This window comes from Pollachius pollachius, assembly GCF_949987615.1.
Source record: "Pollachius pollachius genome assembly, chromosome: 5".
Taxonomy (NCBI): Eukaryota; Metazoa; Chordata; class Actinopteri; order Gadiformes; family Gadidae; genus Pollachius; species Pollachius pollachius.
This window is the reverse complement of record NC_136938.1, coordinates 8,345,763-8,367,068: the sequence shown is the minus strand read 5'-3', so window position 1 is coordinate 8,367,068 and position 21,306 is coordinate 8,345,763. Positions and strand designations below refer to the sequence as shown.

The following is a 21,306-nucleotide window of genomic DNA, read 5'->3' as shown; positions in this document are numbered from 1 at the left end:
GCGTGTAAATATTTGAAGCATTGTAAATCAGTTTAAATTAAACCTCAGACGAGCGTTAGTTTCCTACAACATAATTATGATTTTAGACTACCCCTTTGTTTCCTTTAATGAACTCGTCCGCCGCAAGGACTTGTGGGAGAGGCAAGATGTCAGCGCCCGTGGTGAAGATGGCAGGTCGCTGTTTCTATCAACTCTATAAACTGTCCAACTCTGCTGGACGTTTAGCGTCCGGTAAGACGGGGATCCGCCAGTTCTCCGGTGCTGTAGTTCAAAATGCGCCGGAGCCGTGGAGGCTGCTGGGGGCGGCGTGTGTGCAGCGGCTAGCGGTCATCTCGGCGGACCAGAGACCCCTGGAGGCCAAGTTCTCTGAGCTGATGAACCAGGTACCCATCAAGGTGTTGGGGCTAGAGACGAGCCTGTATAGTCTCAGAGTGTGTTCAGGTTTAGGCTTATGATAGCGGGCGTTAGTGAGGGTGCATGTTCGGGGGATATTGTTAGAGGTGTGGGGTTAGTGTTAGGGTTGGTTGACTTGTTTGATGTTCCAGGTGTAGCTTGAGTATTAGAACTTAGGTGTAGGTGTTAGTATCAGAGGTAAATGTTAAGAGGTTATAGGTTAGTCTAAGAGGTACGTGTTATGTCTTTGTGTTAGTGTTAGAAGCAAGCGTTGGAGGTTGGTGTTAAGGGTTAGAGGTTCGTTTTTGAGGTTAGTGTAGGTTATTACCGTTGGGGGAGGTTAGGGTTTTGTCTAGTGTGCTCGGTTTGTTAGGGGTTAGTAGGTGTTGATGTTGCTGATGTGTTTGTTGCAGATGGAGCTGGAGCGTAGCCTGATGTCAGACCACGAGCTCCGTCTTCTTGATGACAAAGAGAGGCTGAGGAGGAGGCAGGCGGTGGATTATGACTCGGACGAGGAGGAGGAGGCGGACAGAGACCAGGACATCGTCCTCACACAGGACCTGGAGGACGCGTGGGAGCAGAGACTCAAGGGGTTTGCCACCCAACCCCGGGCCCGAGGTGGGCAGTCACATCGCAGCACGTTATAATGTTGTTTTATTGAGGCGTCGGTGTTGTGTTAGACAGGTGATGTCTTGTGTTATTCGGGAGTTGTCTTCTGTGTTTCAGGTGTTGTGTTGTCTTGTGTTATTCGGGTGTTGTCTTGTGTGTTTCAGGTGTTGTGTTACCCAGGTATTGTCTTGTGTTATTCATGTGTTGTGTTGTGTTACACAGGTGTTGTGTTATCCAGGCTATGTTGTTATTCATGTGTTTTGTTGTGTTACTCAGGTGTTTAGTTATCCAGATGTTCTTATCCCGCTGTTGTGCTTTGTTATTCAGGGGTTGTGTATTAAAGGTGATGTGTTATCCAGATGTTGTGTTGTGTATTCCAGGTGTGGTAGATGCGAGTTTGGAGCGGGCCGACCGCTGCCTGGCTGAGCCGCTGCTCCTCCTCACCCAGCAGGAGGTGGGGCCTGAGAGGCTGTGGCTGCTGCCTCAGACCCCATGGGAGGCTGGGGAGACCCTGAGGACCACCGCCCAGAGAGCCCTCTCTGCCACACCTGGTAATGAGTCACATCGTTTAGTTGATATTCATAATCTGGGAAGCCACTGTTGATGTGCACACGTCCAGGTTTCATGTTTGTACCACTCCATGGCTTTCACAATCTCCTAGAATGGAAGTTGAATTATTTTTGACACTATAAGTTGTTTCAGATACATTTGCATATGAAGCCCCCTTAAATTTTATTAATTGATGGCTGAAGATGTATGAGACAACCACCTGACTTGAGCGCATCAGCGAGCGATTCATCTAGAAGAGATTCTAGACAAGAACCTATCATTTTTCAATCTAGGTTGAATATAGCGTACAACACTTCAGACAATAGATGTCTAAATCTCATCATGCATTAGGGATGATGATGTAATATGTGTCTGGTACGCAGGTCTAGACATGATGATGATGATGTAATGTGTGTCCGGTTTGCAGGTCTAGACATGATGATGATGTAATGTGTGTCCGGTTTGCAGGTCTAGACTTGCAGACGGTCTTCCTGGGCAACGCCCCCTGTGGCCTCTATAAGTACCGGATGCCCCGGTCGGTGCGGGGCCGCGAGGGGGTCACAGGGGTCAAGGTGTTCTTCTTCAAGGCTGTAGTGAGTGGACCCCTCCCGGCTCCATCCCCCTCCTCCCTTTGGGTCAGAAAGAGTGAACTCAAGGACTACCTGAAGCCGTCCTACCTCGATAAGATCAGGCCCTTCCTCCTCAACCTTTGACCACAAGAAACCCCTTCTTGACCTTTGATTCCAAGATACCTACTCTCTCCTTGACCTCTGACCCCTGACCTGAAGACATGTAGCCTCTCCTTGACCTCAGACCCTTACATATACCCTCTCCTACATGTGTGCTATGTTCTGTTATTTTAGATTTTGTACAAAAAATAAAATAAAGGTTTCATCATAAAAAAGTGGACCTGGTCGTCTGTAGAAACTGAACACACACCTGACCTTGTACTGGACACCCTTCTCTAATATAATATAATGTATGTATATATATATATATACAGGTTTCTGGGCAGCGTCGCAGCAGATAGGCGCATGTAACCAGGGTGCATAATGCATAGGCAGAAGCCACAGAAACAATTATTTTTAAATCCCGTGGTGTTCATTGCCTTTGATACAAATAAGACAGGTATGGATCTAAGAAGGGTAGGTCTATAAAAGGGGGGATTTGAGTCGTAATATTATAATTGGTGTGAAGGAGATTTGCTATAGTAGATACACCAGGATTTCTATCATATGTGTGGAATATAATATGCCCATAAGTGAGAGCTTTCTTCCTGTAATCTGTGTAGATGGATGCCTCCAATTTATTTGACGTCCCCTGCAAAATCCCACCCCATACCATCCCCTCTTAGGATTTCTGTCATCTGGAGATTTTGAGATAATTTTAACGATTATTAAAATCGAACAAAATATCTTTGTTGACTGTTTGCAAGTCACTTGCAGGTTCATTAATGGCCATCTTAAATCCGAAAGCCAATTTTAAGTTATCAGTTAACCTAAGCAAGCCCTCAAACCTTTTTGGGAATTACAAGAAGGCCAATTCTGTAATTTATTTATGAGGTCAAATTATAGTCTTCGAGATATTAGAATGACATTCCAAACAAACTTTAGGTACGATAAATGAATATGCAAAGTAAAAAGTACAGACTCATAGACTCAAAGTTATAGAGAAAGGTACAGACTCATAGCTATAGAGAAAGGTACAGACTCATAGCTATAGAGAAAGGTACAGACTCATGGCTACAGAGAAGGTACAGACTCATAGCTATAGAGAAAGGTACAGACCTGTGGCTATAGAGAAAGGTACAGGCCGGTGGCTATCGAGAAAGGTATACACTTATAGCCTGGTTATAGAGAAAGGTTCACATCCCTAATATTAATACACTTCCATCTGCTGGGAGTGAAACAAGAAAGGCCAGAACAAGCTATCCTAAAATATTGACCTATTCGACCGAACACAGCATACTTCCCATTTCAGATGCGTCAATTATTTATGTCTATACACTATAGCTCACTATACACCCCAAACCCAACACATTTTCTACCTTTAGGATGACAGGTAGAGCTTGACTGAGTGAAGGAAGGGGGGTTTATGTGTTTGTGTTTTTGAGAGAGAATAGCATGTTTCTTAGGTAATGAGCAATCTAATAGTTGTCCCTATACTAGCATAGTTAAATATCTTTCTGCTGTTCTGAATCTCTGTTCTCGCCACATCTCAGTGGTCATTAAAGATGAATCATGGCTATTTCCAGGCATGGCTAAAAGCCCAGCCGGTGATGTGCTTTTGGAGAGAGAGCTGGAGGTGAAGGGTCATAAGAGCTGCCCGTTGTCTTCACAATGTCACCAGGCACTCCCTCTACACATGATTTCATTTGGTCACACGATCTGCAAAGACTCCTCCATCCACCTGACTCCAATGCAGCAAAACCTGGATTTGCTGGATTTGAGGAGTTGTCAATCCCTGATCTACCAAAGGATAGGAGAGGAGAGGAGGAGAAGGGGGCGGAGTAGAGAGGAGAGGAGGGGGAATAGAGTAGTAGTAGTAATAGTAGTAGTAAAGGAGATAAGGAGAGCAGGAGAGAGGAGAGGAAAAGGAGAGACAAAGAGGAAATGAGGAGAGAGGAGAGGAGGGCCAGAGGCGAGTAGGAGCGAGGAGAAGTGGGATTAGAGGAATAGGGAGGAGGAGTGGAAGGATGAGAAAAGGAGCAGAGGAGATGAGAGGAGGAGAGGAGTTGAGGAGAGAGGAGAGAGAAAAGAGGGGGAGGCAGAAGAGGAGGGAGGAGGGGGAGAGAAGAGAGGAGTATGGAGAAAGAGAGAAGGGATGAGATGATGAGGAGAGGAGTAGGGAAGAGGGAGGAGAGTAGGAGAGAATGAGGGGGAGAGGAGAGAGAGGCGAGAAGAGAGGTGAGGAGAGAGAGGAGAGAAGAGAGGTGAGGAGAGAGAGGAGAGAAGCAAGAGGTGAGGAGAGAGAGGAGAGAAGAGAGGTGAGGAGAGAGAGGAGAGAAGAGAGGTGAGGAGAGAGAGGAGAGAAGCGAGAGGTGAGGAGGAAATAGAAGAAAGGAGATGAGAAGAGAGGAGAGGACAGAGGAAAGAGGAGAGGAGATTGTGGAGAGGAGAGGAGGAGACAAGGAGACGAGGAGACAGGAGTATGGAGGAGGGGAGAAAGGTTCAGGAGACTGAGAGAGTTGTGATAGTAGGCTTGTTATTGATGAAGAGTAGACAGCTGATGAAGGTCGTTCAGGTTAAAAAGGGTTTAGCTTTAAAGGATTTAGTTTTGACCGAGGGATTTTCTCCCAGCAGCTGTTTAAATGTCCACATTAAACACCATGGATGATTGGATGCAGGCGGACATGAAGCACATCTGTGTTGATCTGCTGCTGCTTTACTGGATTGGTTGCGCAGGACGTTACCTTCCCTCACACTCACCTTCTCACTCTCACACACTCACCCTCTCACACACATACATGCTCACCTGGTCAGCTCAGAGTTCCCCTCTGGTCCATAGTCTCTACTGTTCCATTATCCAAATTCTCTCTCTCTCTCTCTCTCTCTCTCTCTCTCTCTCTCCCTCTCTCGTTCTCTCTTTCTCTGTCTACAACCCCCCCAATTCTCTCTATCTCTCTCTCTCTCTCTCTCTCTCTCTCTCTCTCTCTCTCTCTCTCTCTCTCTCTCTCTATGTTTCTCTGTCTGTCTGCCGCTCTCTCTCTCTCTCTCTCTCTCTCTCTCTGTCTGCCTCTCTCTCTCTCTCTCTGTCTCTCTGTCTATGTCGCAAACTCTCCAAACTTCTATCTCTCTCTCTCTCTCTCTCTCTCTCTACCCCTCTGCCCGTTATGCTTACTCTCTCTCTTTCTCTTTGCCCTTCTCCTCTCTACCTCGCTGTCCCTCTCTCAATTCATCCTCAATTTAATTAACTTTATTTGCGTGACAAAAAACCTGTTTCTATTTGCCAAAGCATTCAAAAACAATATGATACAAAAAAAAATAATGTAACAATACAACTTTGTGGCACGTACATCAAATAACACCAACACAAACAAACCAATCTAACAATCGAATCAAAACATTATCTTAAACGTAAATAATATAATTCATATTTTGTGACTCACTGTCTCACAGCAGAAGCCATACTGTCCGTTAAGGCAAGCTGACAGAAGCCATGCTGTCTCTTGAGGCAGGCAGCCGGCCACTGTCCCTCTTGTCTCCCTCACTGTCTCGATGTCCCAGCTGGGCTAACTGAGCCTGTACCTCATCACGAATATCATTCATTGGGCTTTTTGGGACCGATGAATGATATTCAGTTTTTCGTATGTCAAGTTCTCCAGAATAGATTTATGTTGGGGGACAGCAGTGTATGTTTGTGTAGCTATTCACAAAAGCAGTCAGCTAAACCTTCTCCTTTCCTTCTCTCCTCTCTTCTGTTGTCCCCTCTCCTCACCTCCTCTCTCCTCCCCTCTGATATTCTCCCATCTCCTCTCCTCCTCTCTCCTCCCCTCTCATATCCTCCTCTCCTCTCCTTCTCTCTCCTCCTCTCTCCTCTCCTTCCCTCTTGTCTCCTCCCTTCTCCTCCCTTCTCCTCTCCTCCCAGGTCCTGTCCTCCTTCTCTCCCCTCCTTCCTTCTCTCCCCTCCTCCTCTCCTCCTCCTCCTCCCTCCTCTCATTGTCTCTCGTCCCATGTCCTGTCCTCCTTCTCTCTCCTCTTCTCCTTTTCCTCCCTTCCCCTCTCGTCCCCTCTGCTGTCCTCCTCCTCTCCTCCTTTCTCCTCCCTTCTCCTCTCCTCTCCTATGCTGTGCTCTTTCCTCTCTTCCGCTCTATTCTGTTCCCTTCTCCTCTCCTCTCATCTCTCCTTCTCTTATCTTGCTCCGTTTCTCTCCTCAGCATGTAACCTGGTCTCATGACATCTGTAACCACGGTTACCTGATCTCAGGACTGGTGTAACTACAGTTATCTGGAGTCAGGAAATGTGTAACCATGGTTACCTGGTCTCAGGACAGCTGTAATCATGGGCACCCATTCTCAGGAACACTGAAACCATGGTTACCTGGACTCAGGTCCACTGTTACCATGGTTACCTACATATATATATATAGATATATACAAACAGTACATTAAACTATGTAGAATCTCCTATATCTTCTATAAATATGACTATATCATAATAAGTACAGAGATATTACTATATCTACTTTGTATACTACCATATCTATTATGAATACTACCATATAATAGTTACTATCTATATCTATATATATATATCTATATATATATAGATATATATATGAACATATGTATATGCATATGAGATGGGGTTGGTCGGATAGCCTTATATGGTCAGTCTGTCCGGCCGTCGCCTGACTGACCGACACACGTCAGAGCGCTAGAGGTGGTCTTCGCCTGGATCTCATCCGTTCATACCGTCTCTGGTGCTCGTGTTTTCGGCTGCTAGGTGTGAGGAGGGTCGCGCCCTGGGGAGAAAATACTCCGGATCACTCTACGGCATTCCAGAAAATAAAACCTTCATTTGAATATTGGCAGAGCGAGTATCAGACCCTGGACACTACATCTAGTGAGGAGAATACCGTCAGGATTTAATCGCTCCACAACCACCACCTCCTCTCATCCTCTCTCCTCCACCTCGCTCTCCTCTACCTCTCTCTTTCCTTCACCTCACTCTCTCCTCTACCTCTCTCCACCACTCTGCGGTGCCAGGGACTCCCTCCCGGGTGAAGTTATGGCTTGGTGTTGGTGGTGCTGGTGGAGGATCGTTTTCATGATGAGCATCTTCCGTCACTCCCGGAGCGCCATGCTGGACTGCCCGCCAAGCTGTATCTGTTCCCCGGAGGAAGTGTTCTGTAACCGGTCTGACAGCGACCGCTTCTTCCCGCTGCTTGCCGTCCAAGAGCCTGCGAGCAACGGATCCACTGGCGACATGGAGGACCTGTTCACCAACATCACTTCCATGTGAGAATTTCCCTTCATATACATTCATATATATATATATACATATATATATATATATATAGGCCATTATATATAGGACATTCATAGACGTATTTAAAGTGGATCTATCATAGTAATTATACTGTATATATCAGAGAATTAAAGTAGATATAGTAGTATAACTCGTGTAGATCGTATTGTATTTATCATATATCTAGTAGTTTATATAGTGTATTTATGCTATTTTTTGTAGTATATCATAGTCATAATAGATCTAGTAGAAGAGTAACTATGCTGGAGATTTATCAGCTATTAAGGCAAAAAAATTTAAATTAATGATTTCATCATAGAGATTATATACGCATATGATAGACATTTTTTCCATATTTTATAAAAAATATAATTAAGAAAGTTTGCATCCTTTGAATAACCTGCTCTCATATTGAAATCTGTTTCTTGCATTTTAATACTAGCCATTTACAGGCCACCCAAATATTATATATAATAGTGATTCAATTATTCATATTGATAACTCTGACAACACTGACAGCAGTGCCAAAGACATTTTATAATGTATTATTTGGGATGTGACAGGACCCATTCATCCCAAGGGATCACATTATATTGAATTATATTCAAAGTTGTTATTATTACTAAGGCTAATGTCTATTATAACTCTCATACATGTTTGAACAAATCTCAAAATTGTCTATCTGTGAGAACGCACCTGCTCTACTAAAGGAGGCCTTCTTTAGGTGGCCTGCACCAACTTCTGACGTGGTCATTGATCTTTTGGATAGTTTCAGCTCTAAAACTACATATTTTTATGTTGATGCAATTGCACCAAGAAAGGTCAAAACAATCTCTGGGAAGAAAAAAATAAGAAAATCCTCATCAATAAAACCCAGGCAAAAGGGACAGACACACTACAGTTCTCTACTAGCAGATACAGATAGTCATTCAAGTGTTCTCTTCTATCAGATACAGATAGTCAACAGTTCTCTACTACTATATATAGATTTCTGGAACTTCTGCGCTGTCCACAGGATGTTGATTGTTTGAACCAGATGTTGGTTGTCCCTTCAGTGCTGTCCACAGGAAGTTGGTTGAATAAACAGGATATGGGTTGTCCCGTCAGTGCTGTCCACAGGAAGTTGGTTGAATAAACAGGATATGGGTTGTCCCTTCAGTGCTGTCCACAGGAAGTTGGTTGAATAAACAGGATATGGGTTGTCCCTTCAGTGCTGTCCACAGGAAGTTGGTTGAATAAACAGGATATGGGTTGTCCCGTCAGTGCTGTCCACAGGAAGTTGGTTGTATAAACAGGATGTTGGTTGCCCTGTCAGTGCTGTCAACCTGATGTTGGTTGTCTAAACAGGATGTTGTTTCCTGTTAATAGGTTGTTTAAGTGTGTAAACAAGATGTTGGTTTCGTTAACCGGATGTTGTTTGTCCCTTCAGACCTGTCAACAGGATGTTGGTTGTAAAACAGGATGTTGGTTTCGGTAAACAGCATGTTGGTTGTTGATGAGTCCAATTGTTTTGAAAGTAAAATACAGGAAATGGCAAAAAAACAAGAAGAAGGATTCAACTGAAACAATTTAAAGCCAATAATTGTATTGCTGGTCCAAATCAGGCTCACAGTAACTAATACAAATGTCTTAAATTAACTATACCCTACAAAACGGCACCACAGAAAAGTAGGTCACTGCAACAATCTGAGATTCATGAGGGAGAGAGAGAGAGAGTGTGAGAGAGAGACGGGAGTGGGCACAAGATAGAGAGATGAAATAAGAGATAGCAAAAAAAGAGAGTAACAGAGAGCTAGTGGGAGAGAGATAGAGAGGGCCGGAGAGAGAGACAGATAGAGAGATAGAAAGAGAGAGGGAGAGATTTGAAGGAAACAGAAATCACCCCGTCTGACTCACCCCAAACCCCCGCATCTGCAGCCCTCGCTCCTTCAGACACGCATACTAATGAAGCACACACACACACAGACACACACACACACACACACACACACACACAGACACACACACACACACACACACACACACACACACACACACACACACACAGTATTTTTCATAAAGACCTTTCAACACTGATCCATGTATCACAAGATGAAAACACTGTTGGGTTTTAGAGGAATTCAACACATGTCTTCACAGGAAGTCAATATGGATTTGACAGGAAGTCAACATGAAACTTCACACCTACCTTGTTAGTATTTTAGGTTTTTGTGTGATCAGTGGTTCATTAAATACCTTATGGCCCTGCTGTATTCTAAACTAAATCTAAATTGACGTCTTTGCGGAGTCACAATGCCAGATTGCAGAACATTTAGCCTTCATTTAGGTTGCAGTAAGGGAAGGGTCATCATCTGAACTAGTCCAACTTTCCCCAATAGATCGCTGCCTGTTATTGTTCAGCAACAGCACATGAATGACTGTGATTGTATGTGTTGTCTTCTGGTTTTCCTCCTCTTAAGAGCAAGTGTTTGGCGTCTTTGGTGTTTTAGTAGCAGGGTTAGGGCTGGTGTTTTAGTAATAGGGTTAGGGTTGATGTTTTAGTAGTGGGGTAAGGCTGAATACACACTTTTGTCAACCTCATGTTCACAAAGGTCTGAGGTCAAAACTGCCTCCACTTATACTTCCACATAAAGTTAAAAGGAACAAAAGGGGTCAGTGTAGCTTTTCAAACCAAAAATGTACATGAACCGACGTGTTAATACTGAAATGGTATCCCGAGAAAAAGCAATGTAGCTATGTCGCAAGTCATGGTCATCTGTTGTGAGAAGGAGCATGGATGGTCTTTGAGTAGCGATGCGGATCTTTGCAAACTTGTTTGCTGAGAAGTTTGATTTGGACTTTAGGGTTAGGGTCAGGGTTAGGGTTTAGTAGGTTAGATTTAGTACTACGGTTAGAGGGTTAGTAGTAGGGTTAGAGTTAGGGTTGGTGTGTTGTTGGAATGTTCAAATATAAGTCACATTTATTTGTATAGCACAGTATCAGACACAGTGGTTATTCAAAGTGCTTTAAAATATATATATATATATTTTAAATTAAATATAAATATAAATAAACAAATAAAAATATATTATTATTCAGGTAACAACAGAATAAAACAAAACAAAAACAAGATTAATTGAAAGCAATAGAAAAATAAATATACAAATAAACAAATATAAAATGTGTAATTATTCAGGTAACAACAGAATAAAACAAAGCAAAAACAAGATTAATTGAAGCAATAGAAAAATAAATGGGTTTTTAATTTCTTTTTAAAAGAAGTTACAGTAGGAGCAGATTTAATTTCTGTTAGTTGGTTCCAACAGTGGACAGCATAATGGCTAAATGCCATCTCACCATTCTTAGACCTGACCCTAGGCACAACCAGCTGACCAGTATCAGTAGATCTAAGTGACCTGTTGCATGTATGAGCTTCTCTAAGTCCTGCTTAGATACAAAATCTCTGATCCTTACTATATTTCTTAGGTGCCAGAATGCTGTTTTAGTTGTGGCTTTTATATAATCACAAAAACTAAATTCCCCATCAAAGATAACATCAAGGTTGTTCTTTACATTTTTTTTTTATATTTCTTACATTTTTTTACAAGACTTTTAGACTCCAAGTAGGCACTGAGCCTCAGTCTCCCTTCTTTATTCCCTAATACAACTATCTTAGTTTTATCTTTATTTAATTGTAAGAAACTATTTAGCATCCAGCTATTCACTTTTTCAATGTACAGGCATAAATAGTCAATAGGACCAAAGTCATTAGGTGATAATGCAAGGTAAATCTGGGTGTCATCTGCATAGCTGTGGTATGTAATGTGATACTCTTGAAATATTTGGCCTAGGGGCAGCATGTAGAGGTTAAATATAAGAGGCCCAAGAATGGACCCCTGAGGAACTCCATATGGCATGGTGGTTTTCTCTGATGCATAGGTTCCAATAGACACAAAGTAATTTCGGTCTTCTTGGTAGGATTTGAACCATTTAAGGACATTTCCTGACAGTCCGACACTGATTTCTAGTCAGTTGAGCAGTATTTTATGATCAACTGTGTCAAAGGCTACACTAAGATCTTGTAGTACCAGGACAGTTATTTTGCCTGAATTGTAATGGAATTAGCAGTTTAACTGCTTCGATGTAGGGTTAGAGGTAAGGGTCAGGGGTAGGGTTAGGAGAAGAGTTATGGCTAGGTTTAGGGCTAGGAGAAGGTCTTCATCCATTTGGTCTCCAGGATCATTTCATTTCTATATGTTCTCAAGCTGTAGTGCAGCTATTCTCCAGATGCGTTTTATTCATCAGGTTCTGTTGTTTCGGATGTGTGTGTATTTACATGTTGTTTGTATGTATGTATGTGTGTGTGTATGCCTGCACACGTGTGTGTGTGTGTGTGTGTGTGTGTGTGTGTGTGTGTGTGTGTGTGTGTGTGTGTGCCTGTGTAGACACATAGAGAACTGGACCGGATTACAGACTCTCAGAGATGTGGACATGGAACTCTACATCGGCCTGCAGAGACTGTGAGGACTACCTGACTTTCTGTCTATCTGCCTGTCTGGCTTTCTGTTTACCTGTCAGCCTACATGTCTGTCTGCCTTTCTCTCTGTCTACCTGTGTGTATGCGTTTGTGTGTGTGTGTGAGTGCACATGTGTGTGTGTAATATGTGTGTGTGTGTGTGTGTTTTACAGGACCATCACTAGCTGTAGGTTGAGGTCCATTCATGCGCGTGCCTTCCACCAGAACATTGAACTGTACTACATGTGAGTTCACACACACAAACACACCCACACGAAAGTGTTAAATTAAAAGCAATGAAATGCATAAATAATATTGAACTACCTCAGAACTCTGTTGTTTCATATTTTCTCTTCTGAACAGAAACCTGTCGAAGAATCCCCTGACCACACTGTCCTGGCAGCTCTTCCAACACCTTCAACTCTCTGAGCTGTAAGTTAGCATCCTGGCTAACGCTAGCTACAGGCTAACGCTAAAACTAATCTGGTATTAGTTTTAAGGCGCATTCACACCAACGGTGAAGCAAATATTCTACTTGCGTTACTCTTTGCGAATCACAAACTTTTCTCAAGCAGGTGATTCAGTATTAAGCTAAATTTGCGCCGAAGTTCAAATATTAAACTCGAGAATTCAACTTAATCCGTGTTGTTTCCGCTAGTAGAATCCTGGCTAACCACGTTGTTCACGGCATGCAATTCGAGCTATTCCTGTTTATGCTTTGCCTTTGTATATATTTGTGCCGCACCTTCGGTTTGGTGTGAATGCACTGTTACTGTGTGTTTACACCAAAAGAGAGGTTAATATTCACTCCGCGATCAAATGTGTGTATTCCCATGAGCAAACTGTCGGAGAACCCAATGCCATCGTTTATGATTCCATAATATCATCTGGAGGCACAAACAGCTTTAAGCCGATAGTATAATATGTTATACTATATTAAATTATATTGATATTATAGAGATCCGGGAGTCCACAAGCGGCAACAATCACTTTCTCCTCCATGTTGCCGTTCAATCTGGACTTCAGGGTATGAATGCTGAGGGGAATAGGCTAACAACCAACCTCTCTAACTCTCTGAGCTGGTGGTCTCCTCAGCAGCCCACTAGTTGCATGCTACAGGCTAACAAGCCCACCAGCTGCAGGCTACAGGCTAACAAGCCCACCAGCTGCAGGCTACAGGCTAACAAGCCCACCAGCTGCAGGCTACACGTTTACAAGCACACTGGCTGCCTGCTACAGGCTTACAAGCACACTAGCAACAGGCTAACAAGCACACTAGCTGCTGGAGTTGGGGCTTGCGTGTATATGTGTGTTGAAGTTCATGCTGTTAATGTCTCTTTATGTTGTTGTTGCTAGGCGACTAGAGGGTGTAGAGTTTGTGTGTGGCTGTGGTCTCCGCTGGCTGCAGCTGTGGCAGCAGAGGGGAGAAGCTTCTCTCCACACTCAGACGCTGGTCTGCAGGAACCGAGACGACGTCATCCCTTTGCACAACATGTACATCACTAGCTGTGGTGAGCACAACACTACCCCCGTGCACAAAATGTTCACCACTGGCTGGGGGGAACACAACATGCTCACCACCAGCTGGGGGGAACAAAACATGTTCACCACCAGCTGGGGGGAACACAACATGTACCTCATTATCTATAGTGAGCACAGCATTGTACCTCACTATCTGTTGTAAACTGCTTACTGTGTGTGTGTGTGTGTGTGTGTGTGTGTGTGTGTGTGTGTGTGTGTGTGTGTCTGTTCGCAGACCTTCCTGAGGTCAGTGTGAGTGCGTCCAGTGTGTTTGTGACAGAGGGGGACAATGTGACACTGAGCTGCAACGGGACGGCCTCCCCGCTTCCCGAGGTGGACTGGACCGTAGGGGGTCTACACACCATCAACACACACCTGGTACACACACACACACACACACACACACACACACACACACACACACACACACACACACACACACACACACACACAAACACACACATTACACACACAGTCTATCTCTGACTCTTCTGGATTCTGGGTAAATAACTATTTTCAGGCACCGCTAGTTATTTTTGTTGTTCACACATATGCACACGCGTCTGTGCCCTTACACATATGGCATAGCAATGCAGGAATAGGTGTCCAAGGGACAGTCCAGTAGATGGCGGTAATGCAACACTTATGGAGGCCCAATCACGCACTCTTCTTTCGGAATCTGTCCATTTTCCAGCCATTGATAGAAGGACGCTTGTTTGCAAACAAAATAAGCTGTATTGATATTGAAATCAAATCACCACTAAGAGCATTGAGATAAACATCTGCAGATTGAGGTACTTAATCAGCAGAGAATCGGGATTGCTCCGCTTGCTCAATGCGCTAGCATCATACGTCACACGGACATTGCCCTTTACGTGCTCCTCAAGCAATGCCACCGGTAGTGAACTGGGAATGTTACTAGATCTTGAGCAAGTAGCCGCCTCAGATTTCCAGGAATATCGTTCCCTGTTCCCATTCACAAATGACCCCATGCAGGAAATGTTCTGAACATTGAAGGGACGGAATGCGTGTGTGAAAGGGGCTTATCTCCCTCGCTCCCTTCTCTCTCCTCCAGTCTACTGTCTACAGTTCTAGTCTCCACTCCATCAGTCTGCGTCTTTTCAACACCAGTCCGGATGATAACGGCTTCCAGCTGGTCTGCATCGCTGAGAACCTGGTGGGCAGCAGCAACGCCTCCATCCAGCTGAATGTCATGTGTAAGACCCTCAGCTCCTCTTCCTGCTCCACCTGCTCCTTCTCCTTCTCCAAGAGGGTTAGAAAGTTAGGGTTAGGGTTAGAGGGTAGGAGGGTTCGAAGGTTAGAGTGTGAGAACATTGTCTGTGTTTGAGTACATGCTTCTTCTTCCAACTGATCAGTAATTAAAACACAGAGCAGTAGTTGGCGGTGTTTCATTAGGCTTCAACATGCACTTGTTGAATTCCCCTCCACACTTGCCCTCGTGGGAATCCCCGCCTCCATCATAAGTGTCATTCCCTTTGTCTTGAATGACATGAATGAATGATGGTCACTACAGAGGTGTATATCACCGACAATGCATTGCAGTTATGCATTTGCTGCAAGAAATACAGTACATCCATGGTTTGGTCAAGCTACCGAAAGAGAAGTGGAAGAATTTGTACACAGTCATTTCAGTATTTCTTTCAATCAATATTTATTGCATTGCCAACATGTCGTCTATTTATTCAAAAAAAGATTAAGTGAAACTAAACAAAAATATTTATATTCAACTAATTTGTAAGAAAGTAAATCTTGAATAGCTCTATGTTCGAGTCTGCAGGTATTCTAATGATTTGCAAAAAGCAGTATAGTAAAACTGGCGACAGAGCCATGATAGTTTGGTCTGAAATTGAAGTGCGTTCTATTTCCATCCTCGCTCCTCCGCCGCCCACTTTCCCTCTGCTCTCCCAGTGGCCATCATGCGACGTATTCTGTTTCATAATACCAAGGGATGATGGGAGAAAATGAGGGGAAGTAAAACCACTAATGAAAAACAGCCCTTTTCTGCCTTCCTACCTAACTACCTCTGGTTTCCTGTTAATCTGTGACTTCCTATCTGTGGCTTCATGTCTATCTACCTGTGTTTTCCCGTCTGTCATTGACTTGCCGTCTTACCTGTGACTTCCTGTGTATCCAGTCTCTCCGGTGATCCTAAAGCTGTCAGCGCCCCAGCGTCGCCATGATACCTGTCTGGAATTCTGGGTCCGCGGCCACCCTCCCCCCCGACTACGCTGGCTCCGGGGGACCCGCGACCTGATCCAGTCCGATGTGATCCGCCTGGAGCTGGACTCCTACCAAGACTCCCTGGAGGGCTGCCTGCTCTTCAGGAACCCCACCCACCTGGACAACGGGAACTACACCCTAGAGGCCACCAACACCCTGGGCTCCGCCACCAAGACCCTCTATGCCCATTTCCTGCATCCGCCCGACCTTGAGGAGGAGGGTGAGGTCACCGCGAAAAATCTCTACTCCTAACCCCTGAACCCTCACAAGTCAACACTACAAAACAACCCCCAACTCGAACCATTTAACACCCCAGAAAACCCCTAACTACTTTTAACACTAACAGCACTACTAAGCACTTTAAACACCATAATCACCGCAAACACTACTTAAAACCACCAAACATTACTAAACACCCCGAACACTGCTGAACACCACCAAACACTACTTAACACTTAGTACCACCAAGAGACACTACTTAACGCTAATGCACTCCACTGTGTTCCTCCGTAGAGAGTAGCTGTGGCTCAGAGAATGCCGCTGTCTAATGGAAATTACAAACTGTTATTTATGCTGTTTATTTTATATTGTTTTATGATTAATACTTGGACTGAAAACGAGCTTTCTTGGCGGTGTGTGTAGACTGCAACCTTGCTTACTCACTCTTGGCCATCCTCAATGCATCATGCCACTGTACTGATCTGCCAGAGGGTCTAGAAGCTGAGGCGAGCAGCCAGTCTACCGAATGTGAGATGGATGAACAGGCACTGGTCTAATAGGATCTTTTGTTTATCTGATGTTCTTGTAATGGTTCTCCATATGATCGGTGCTATACCACACAATTCCTCTTGGAGGACATCCAAGTTTTCCTAATCTCATCCTAAAAATTACCACTAAATTTTTATTTCAGATCTCTCCTATCCTGATCCTGAAACACCAGAGGAAGAAACCTTCGGGGTAAGATAACCTATAGATATGTATGATATGTAATTTATATTAATGTATGCTAAAGTATGATTAATGTTCTTGTTGTCAGGTGACGGTGGCTGTGTGTCTGGCAGGGTCCGCTGGTATTTTCTTCCTTGTTCTCTTCCTCCTCATCAACAAATATGGCCGCCGCTCCAAATTGGGTATGAAAGGTAAGAAATAGACTGGTTATATCAGCTCCTCAAGCTACTTCCAAGAACAAACTGTGGCGTAAAGTACTGATCAGACAGACACAAAGACCAAGCAAATATCTGGAAAGTCAAACACCTTTGTTTCAGAGTGACTTGCAGATTTGACTAGGGTGCAGCTTTTTCCTGGAAAGACCTTGAAAAGGTTTTTCTAAGGAGATTTTTCACTGTGGCAGCAAGCTACGCACGAGGGCTTACTCTAGGGCTAACCCTAACCCTTTGATGAAATTAACTTGGCCTAACCATTCTGGGGTTGTATATCTGATGGTGTATATGTGGTGTTTATCTGGCGTATATCTGGTGTATATCTGATGGTGTATATCTGGTGTATATCTGGTGTATATCTGGTGGTGTATACCTGGTGTATATCTGGTGTATATTTGATGGTGTATATCTGGTGTATATCTGGTGTTGTATACCTGGTGTATATCTGGTGTATATCTGGTGGTGTATACCTGGTGTATATCTGGTGTATATTTGATGGTGTATATCTGGTGTATATCTGGTGTTGTATACCTGGTGTATATCTGGTGTATATCTGGTGTATATTTGGTGGTGTATATCTGGCGTATATCTGGTGTATATCTGGTGGTGTATATCTGATGGTGTATATCCGGTGTATATCTGGTGATCTCCTCCCCAGGACCCGTTGCTGTCATCCATGGTGAGGAAGACTCTGCTACTCCTCTTCATCACCTAAACCATGGGCTCCTTTCTCCGTGCGCCCTGGAGGCGGGGCCTGATGCTGTCGCCATGGCGATGACTCACATCCCTGCCGAGCAGTCTCAGCAGCTTCAGCCATACTACAGACCCAGCAGCTCCGGCCCCGCCTCCTGTCAGTCTCTCTCTCTCACACGCACACACATGCACAAACACGTGCACACACGCACACGCACAGGCACATACGCACACGCGCACACACACATTAACATGTATGGGAGGCTAAAAGGGTCACAAGTACTCCTCATTGTAGATGTGTATTGATGCGTGTGTGTTTCTCTGTGTGTGTGTGTGTGTGTGTGTGTGTGTGTGTGTGTGTGTGTGTGTGTCTGTGTGTGTGTGCAGTCGTGCCGCAAATCCAGAGGAGGGACATCATCCTGAAGAGGGAGTTGGGGGAGGGGGCCTTCGGGAAGGTCTTCCTCGCTGAGTGCTATGACCTCCACCCTACCACCCCCAAGACCCTGGCTGCTGTCAAGGTACAAACACACACAAACACACACACACACACAAACACACACACATTGTCTCCATACATATAGAAATATACATGTGGATAAGTATTTGGGGCGGCATTGGCTCAGGATGTAGAACGGGTTGGCTGGTAACCGCAAGGTTGGTGGTTCGAGCACCAGAGTGTCGAGGTGTCCCTGAGCAAGGCACCTCACCCTAACTGCTCCCGACGAGCTGGCTGTCGCCTTGCATGGCTGACACCGCCGTCGGTGTGTGAATGGGTGAATGTCAGCCAATATTGTAAAGCGCTTTGGATAAGAGCGCTGTTTAAATGCAGTCCATTTACCATTTGTTTCTGCATATATGTTTATCTATATTTGCGGTGTGACCCATAGACCATCAGAGAGCCCAGTCTGTCTGCGAGGAAGGACTTCCAGCGCGAGGCAGAGCTTTTGACCAACCTGCAGCACGAGCACATCGTCCATTTCTACGGCGTGTGCGTTGACGGGGACCCGCTCATCATGGTGTTTGAGTACATGAAGCACGGGGACCTCAATAAGTTCCTCAGGTACCCGCACCACTAGGCTACTCCGCTAGGCTGCTCCGCTAGGCTACAGCGCTAGGCTACTCCACTAGGCAAGGTTTCACAGCTAGAAAGCACCGCTAGGCTGCACCACTGTGCTATACCGCTAGGCTGCACCACTGTGCTATACCGCTAGGCTGCACCACTGTGCTATACCGCTAGGCTGCACCACTGTGCTATACCGCTAGGCTGCACCACTGTGCTATACCGCTAGGTTACACCACTGTGCTATACCGCTAGGCTACACCACTGTGCTATACCGCTAGGCTGCACCACTGTGCTATACCGCTAGGCTGCACCACTGTGCTATACCGCTAGGCTGCACCACTGTGCTATCCTGCTAGGCTACACCAATGTAATGTGACACGAGGCTACACTGTTACGCTACGCTACACTGCAACAATAAAACCCTAAAATACACCACTATATGCTAGAGTTTTGGACTGTAAGTGTGTGTGTTTTGTGTGCAGTAGAGGGTGTTTGTGTGTTTTTCGTGTGCAGTAAGTGTGTTTTTGTTTCGCAGGGCTCACAGTCCTGATTCTATTGTCCTGGTGAACGGGGAGCCCGCGCAGGCTAGTGGACACCTGGCTATGTCCCAGATGCTCCTCATGGCCTCCCAGGTGGCCTCTGGGATGGTGTACCTGGCCTCGCAGCACTTCGTCCACCGAGACCTGGCCACGCGCAACTGTCTGGTGGGCGACGGCCTGGTGGTGAAGATCGGGGACTTCGGCATGTCCCGGGACATCTACAGCGCCGACTACTACAGGGTAAGGCCCGAGTTGGCACCACCTATAATACATGGGCCATGGCCAGCCTGAGCACAAACGCTACACAGTGAGGATAGCCTTAGCATTAGCACGAATAGCATAGGTTAAGGTCAGCGTTCACACGACTACTACACGGTAAGGCCACTGTGAGTGATAAAACTATGTCTGTCAATGTTGTATGCTAACATTCAATTCATCTCGAAACCTTTACACGTTAATTTTGTTTTAACACAAATTAACTCAATTCCTCATTTAGTGGGTGCGTTAAATCCTCTCAACCGCTCTCCTCTCATCCTCTTCTAGGTGGGAGGTCACACCATGCTTCCTATCCGATGGATGCCCCCAGAGAGTGTGCTGTACAGGAGGTTCACCGTGGAGACGGATGTCTGGAGCTTTGGGGTGATCATATGGGAGATCTTCACCTACGGGAAGCAGCCCTGGTTTCAGCTGTCTAACACTGAGGTACGTCACCAGCATTATTTATATATATACAGTATATAGTCTCTCTTTCTCTGTCTTTCTCTCTTGCTCTCTGCGATAAGGTCAGGTTTAAAATAACTAATACCCAGATGAAAGAGAAAGAGGATCCCATTTGACAGCATTTAGCTCTTTTCACCCCCATGTATTCTACACTGTCCCTGCCAATGTCTTTTTCCTGTCCCATTACAGTACTGGCATAGCTGTCTCTCTCTCTACTGTAGAATATCTCTAGTTAGGGTGTGTATGGCTCTCTCTCTCGTTCCAGGTAATGGAGTACTTAGTGCAGGGGGCAGTTCTCGACAGGCCGAGGGCGTGTCCTAAGGAGGTGTATGACATCATGCTGGGATGCTGGCAGACTGACCCTCAGCTCAGACTCACCATCCAGGAGCTTCACAGGCTGCTGCTGCTACTGGGGAAGACCTCCCCCAACTACCTGGACATCCTGGGCTAGAGCCAACCTGGCCTGGTCCCGGTCTTGGTCTAGCCTGGTCTGGTCTGGTCTAATCCTCGTCCTGGCGTAGTCTGGTTCTTGTCTGGTCTGGTATGGTCTGGTCTGGATTGGTCCTGGCCTGGTCTTTCCTGGTCTGGTATGGTCCTAGTCCTGGTCTGAACTTGTCTGGTGTCACTCAGACCTGACACTGATGGAACTTAAGTGCCTGTAAGACATTTGGATACCTCAGGATTATGAAGAATCGTAAAAACACGTTTTCTGGATTCTAATAGAAGAAACAAGCGGAAGTGTATTTTTTTCTTAGAACAGGTCTCGAAGGGTAAGGCAGTGTAATGCATTTGATTAAGAAAAAAAATGTGCCCTCTTTTTCGGAATGAACGAGATAATTATCTCAGATTTCTGAGAAAAGATTTCATGAAAATTAAAATCTGCCTTGTTTTACTGAATTAATGAAATATCTCAAATTTCCAAAGGAAACTCTCATTCACTTGAAAATTAGATTTTTGGAAGCAACAAGTCCGGCCTGTTAAATTGAATCCAGTTTTATTTGGGTTTGTATTGGGAGATATCATGCCTTTAAGTCATAAAGATGGTATTGTTATGAGTTTGTCGGATTTGCGCCGGCACCTCAGGACTTTGCCGGTGTTCAGACCCAAAGCCCTTGCTGACATAATTTGGCATGTAACATGTAACTCCTTACTATTTTGAGGCATCTTGATATTTCAGAAATACAGAGCAGTCATTTCTTTTCACTCTCTTGGTTTTCTCAGAACTCGAGATAATTATCTTGTTCATTCAGAAAAACAGGGCAATCTTTTTATCAAGTGAATGCATTATGCTTCACTATGTAGAAATATATACTAATAAATATATTTTATATAGAAATATACATGTATTTATTAG

General features: G+C 44.7%; 2 protein-coding genes across 2 annotated transcripts; both read left to right on the top strand.

Annotated features, from left to right (window-relative positions):
- Positions 1-146: 146 nt before the first annotated feature.
- Positions 147-2,389, top strand: mrpl46 (mitochondrial ribosomal protein L46; the record flags this gene model as incomplete). Its single annotated transcript, XM_079736912.1, has 4 exons — positions 147-383; positions 807-1,011; positions 1,383-1,553; positions 2,020-2,389. The coding sequence occupies 4 exons, from the start codon at positions 147-149 to the stop codon at positions 2,262-2,264; spliced, it is 858 nt and encodes a 285-aa protein (XP_079593038.1). The 3' UTR covers positions 2,265-2,389.
- Positions 2,390-7,280: 4,891 nt separating this feature from the next.
- Positions 7,281-20,403, top strand: LOC307075708 (NT-3 growth factor receptor-like; the record flags this gene model as incomplete). The annotated part of the gene is made up of 16 exons (XM_079736383.1): positions 7,281-7,510; positions 11,945-12,019; positions 12,189-12,260; positions 12,379-12,447; positions 13,372-13,526; positions 13,772-13,914; positions 14,612-14,753; positions 15,692-15,997; positions 16,688-16,734; positions 16,814-16,916; positions 17,596-17,787; positions 18,018-18,148; positions 18,518-18,690; positions 19,229-19,472; positions 19,776-19,934; positions 20,218-20,403. 16 exons carry the CDS (start codon positions 7,281-7,283, stop codon positions 20,401-20,403), a joined length of 2,427 nt encoding a protein of 808 aa, XP_079592509.1.
- Positions 20,404-21,306: the final 903 nt, after the last annotated feature.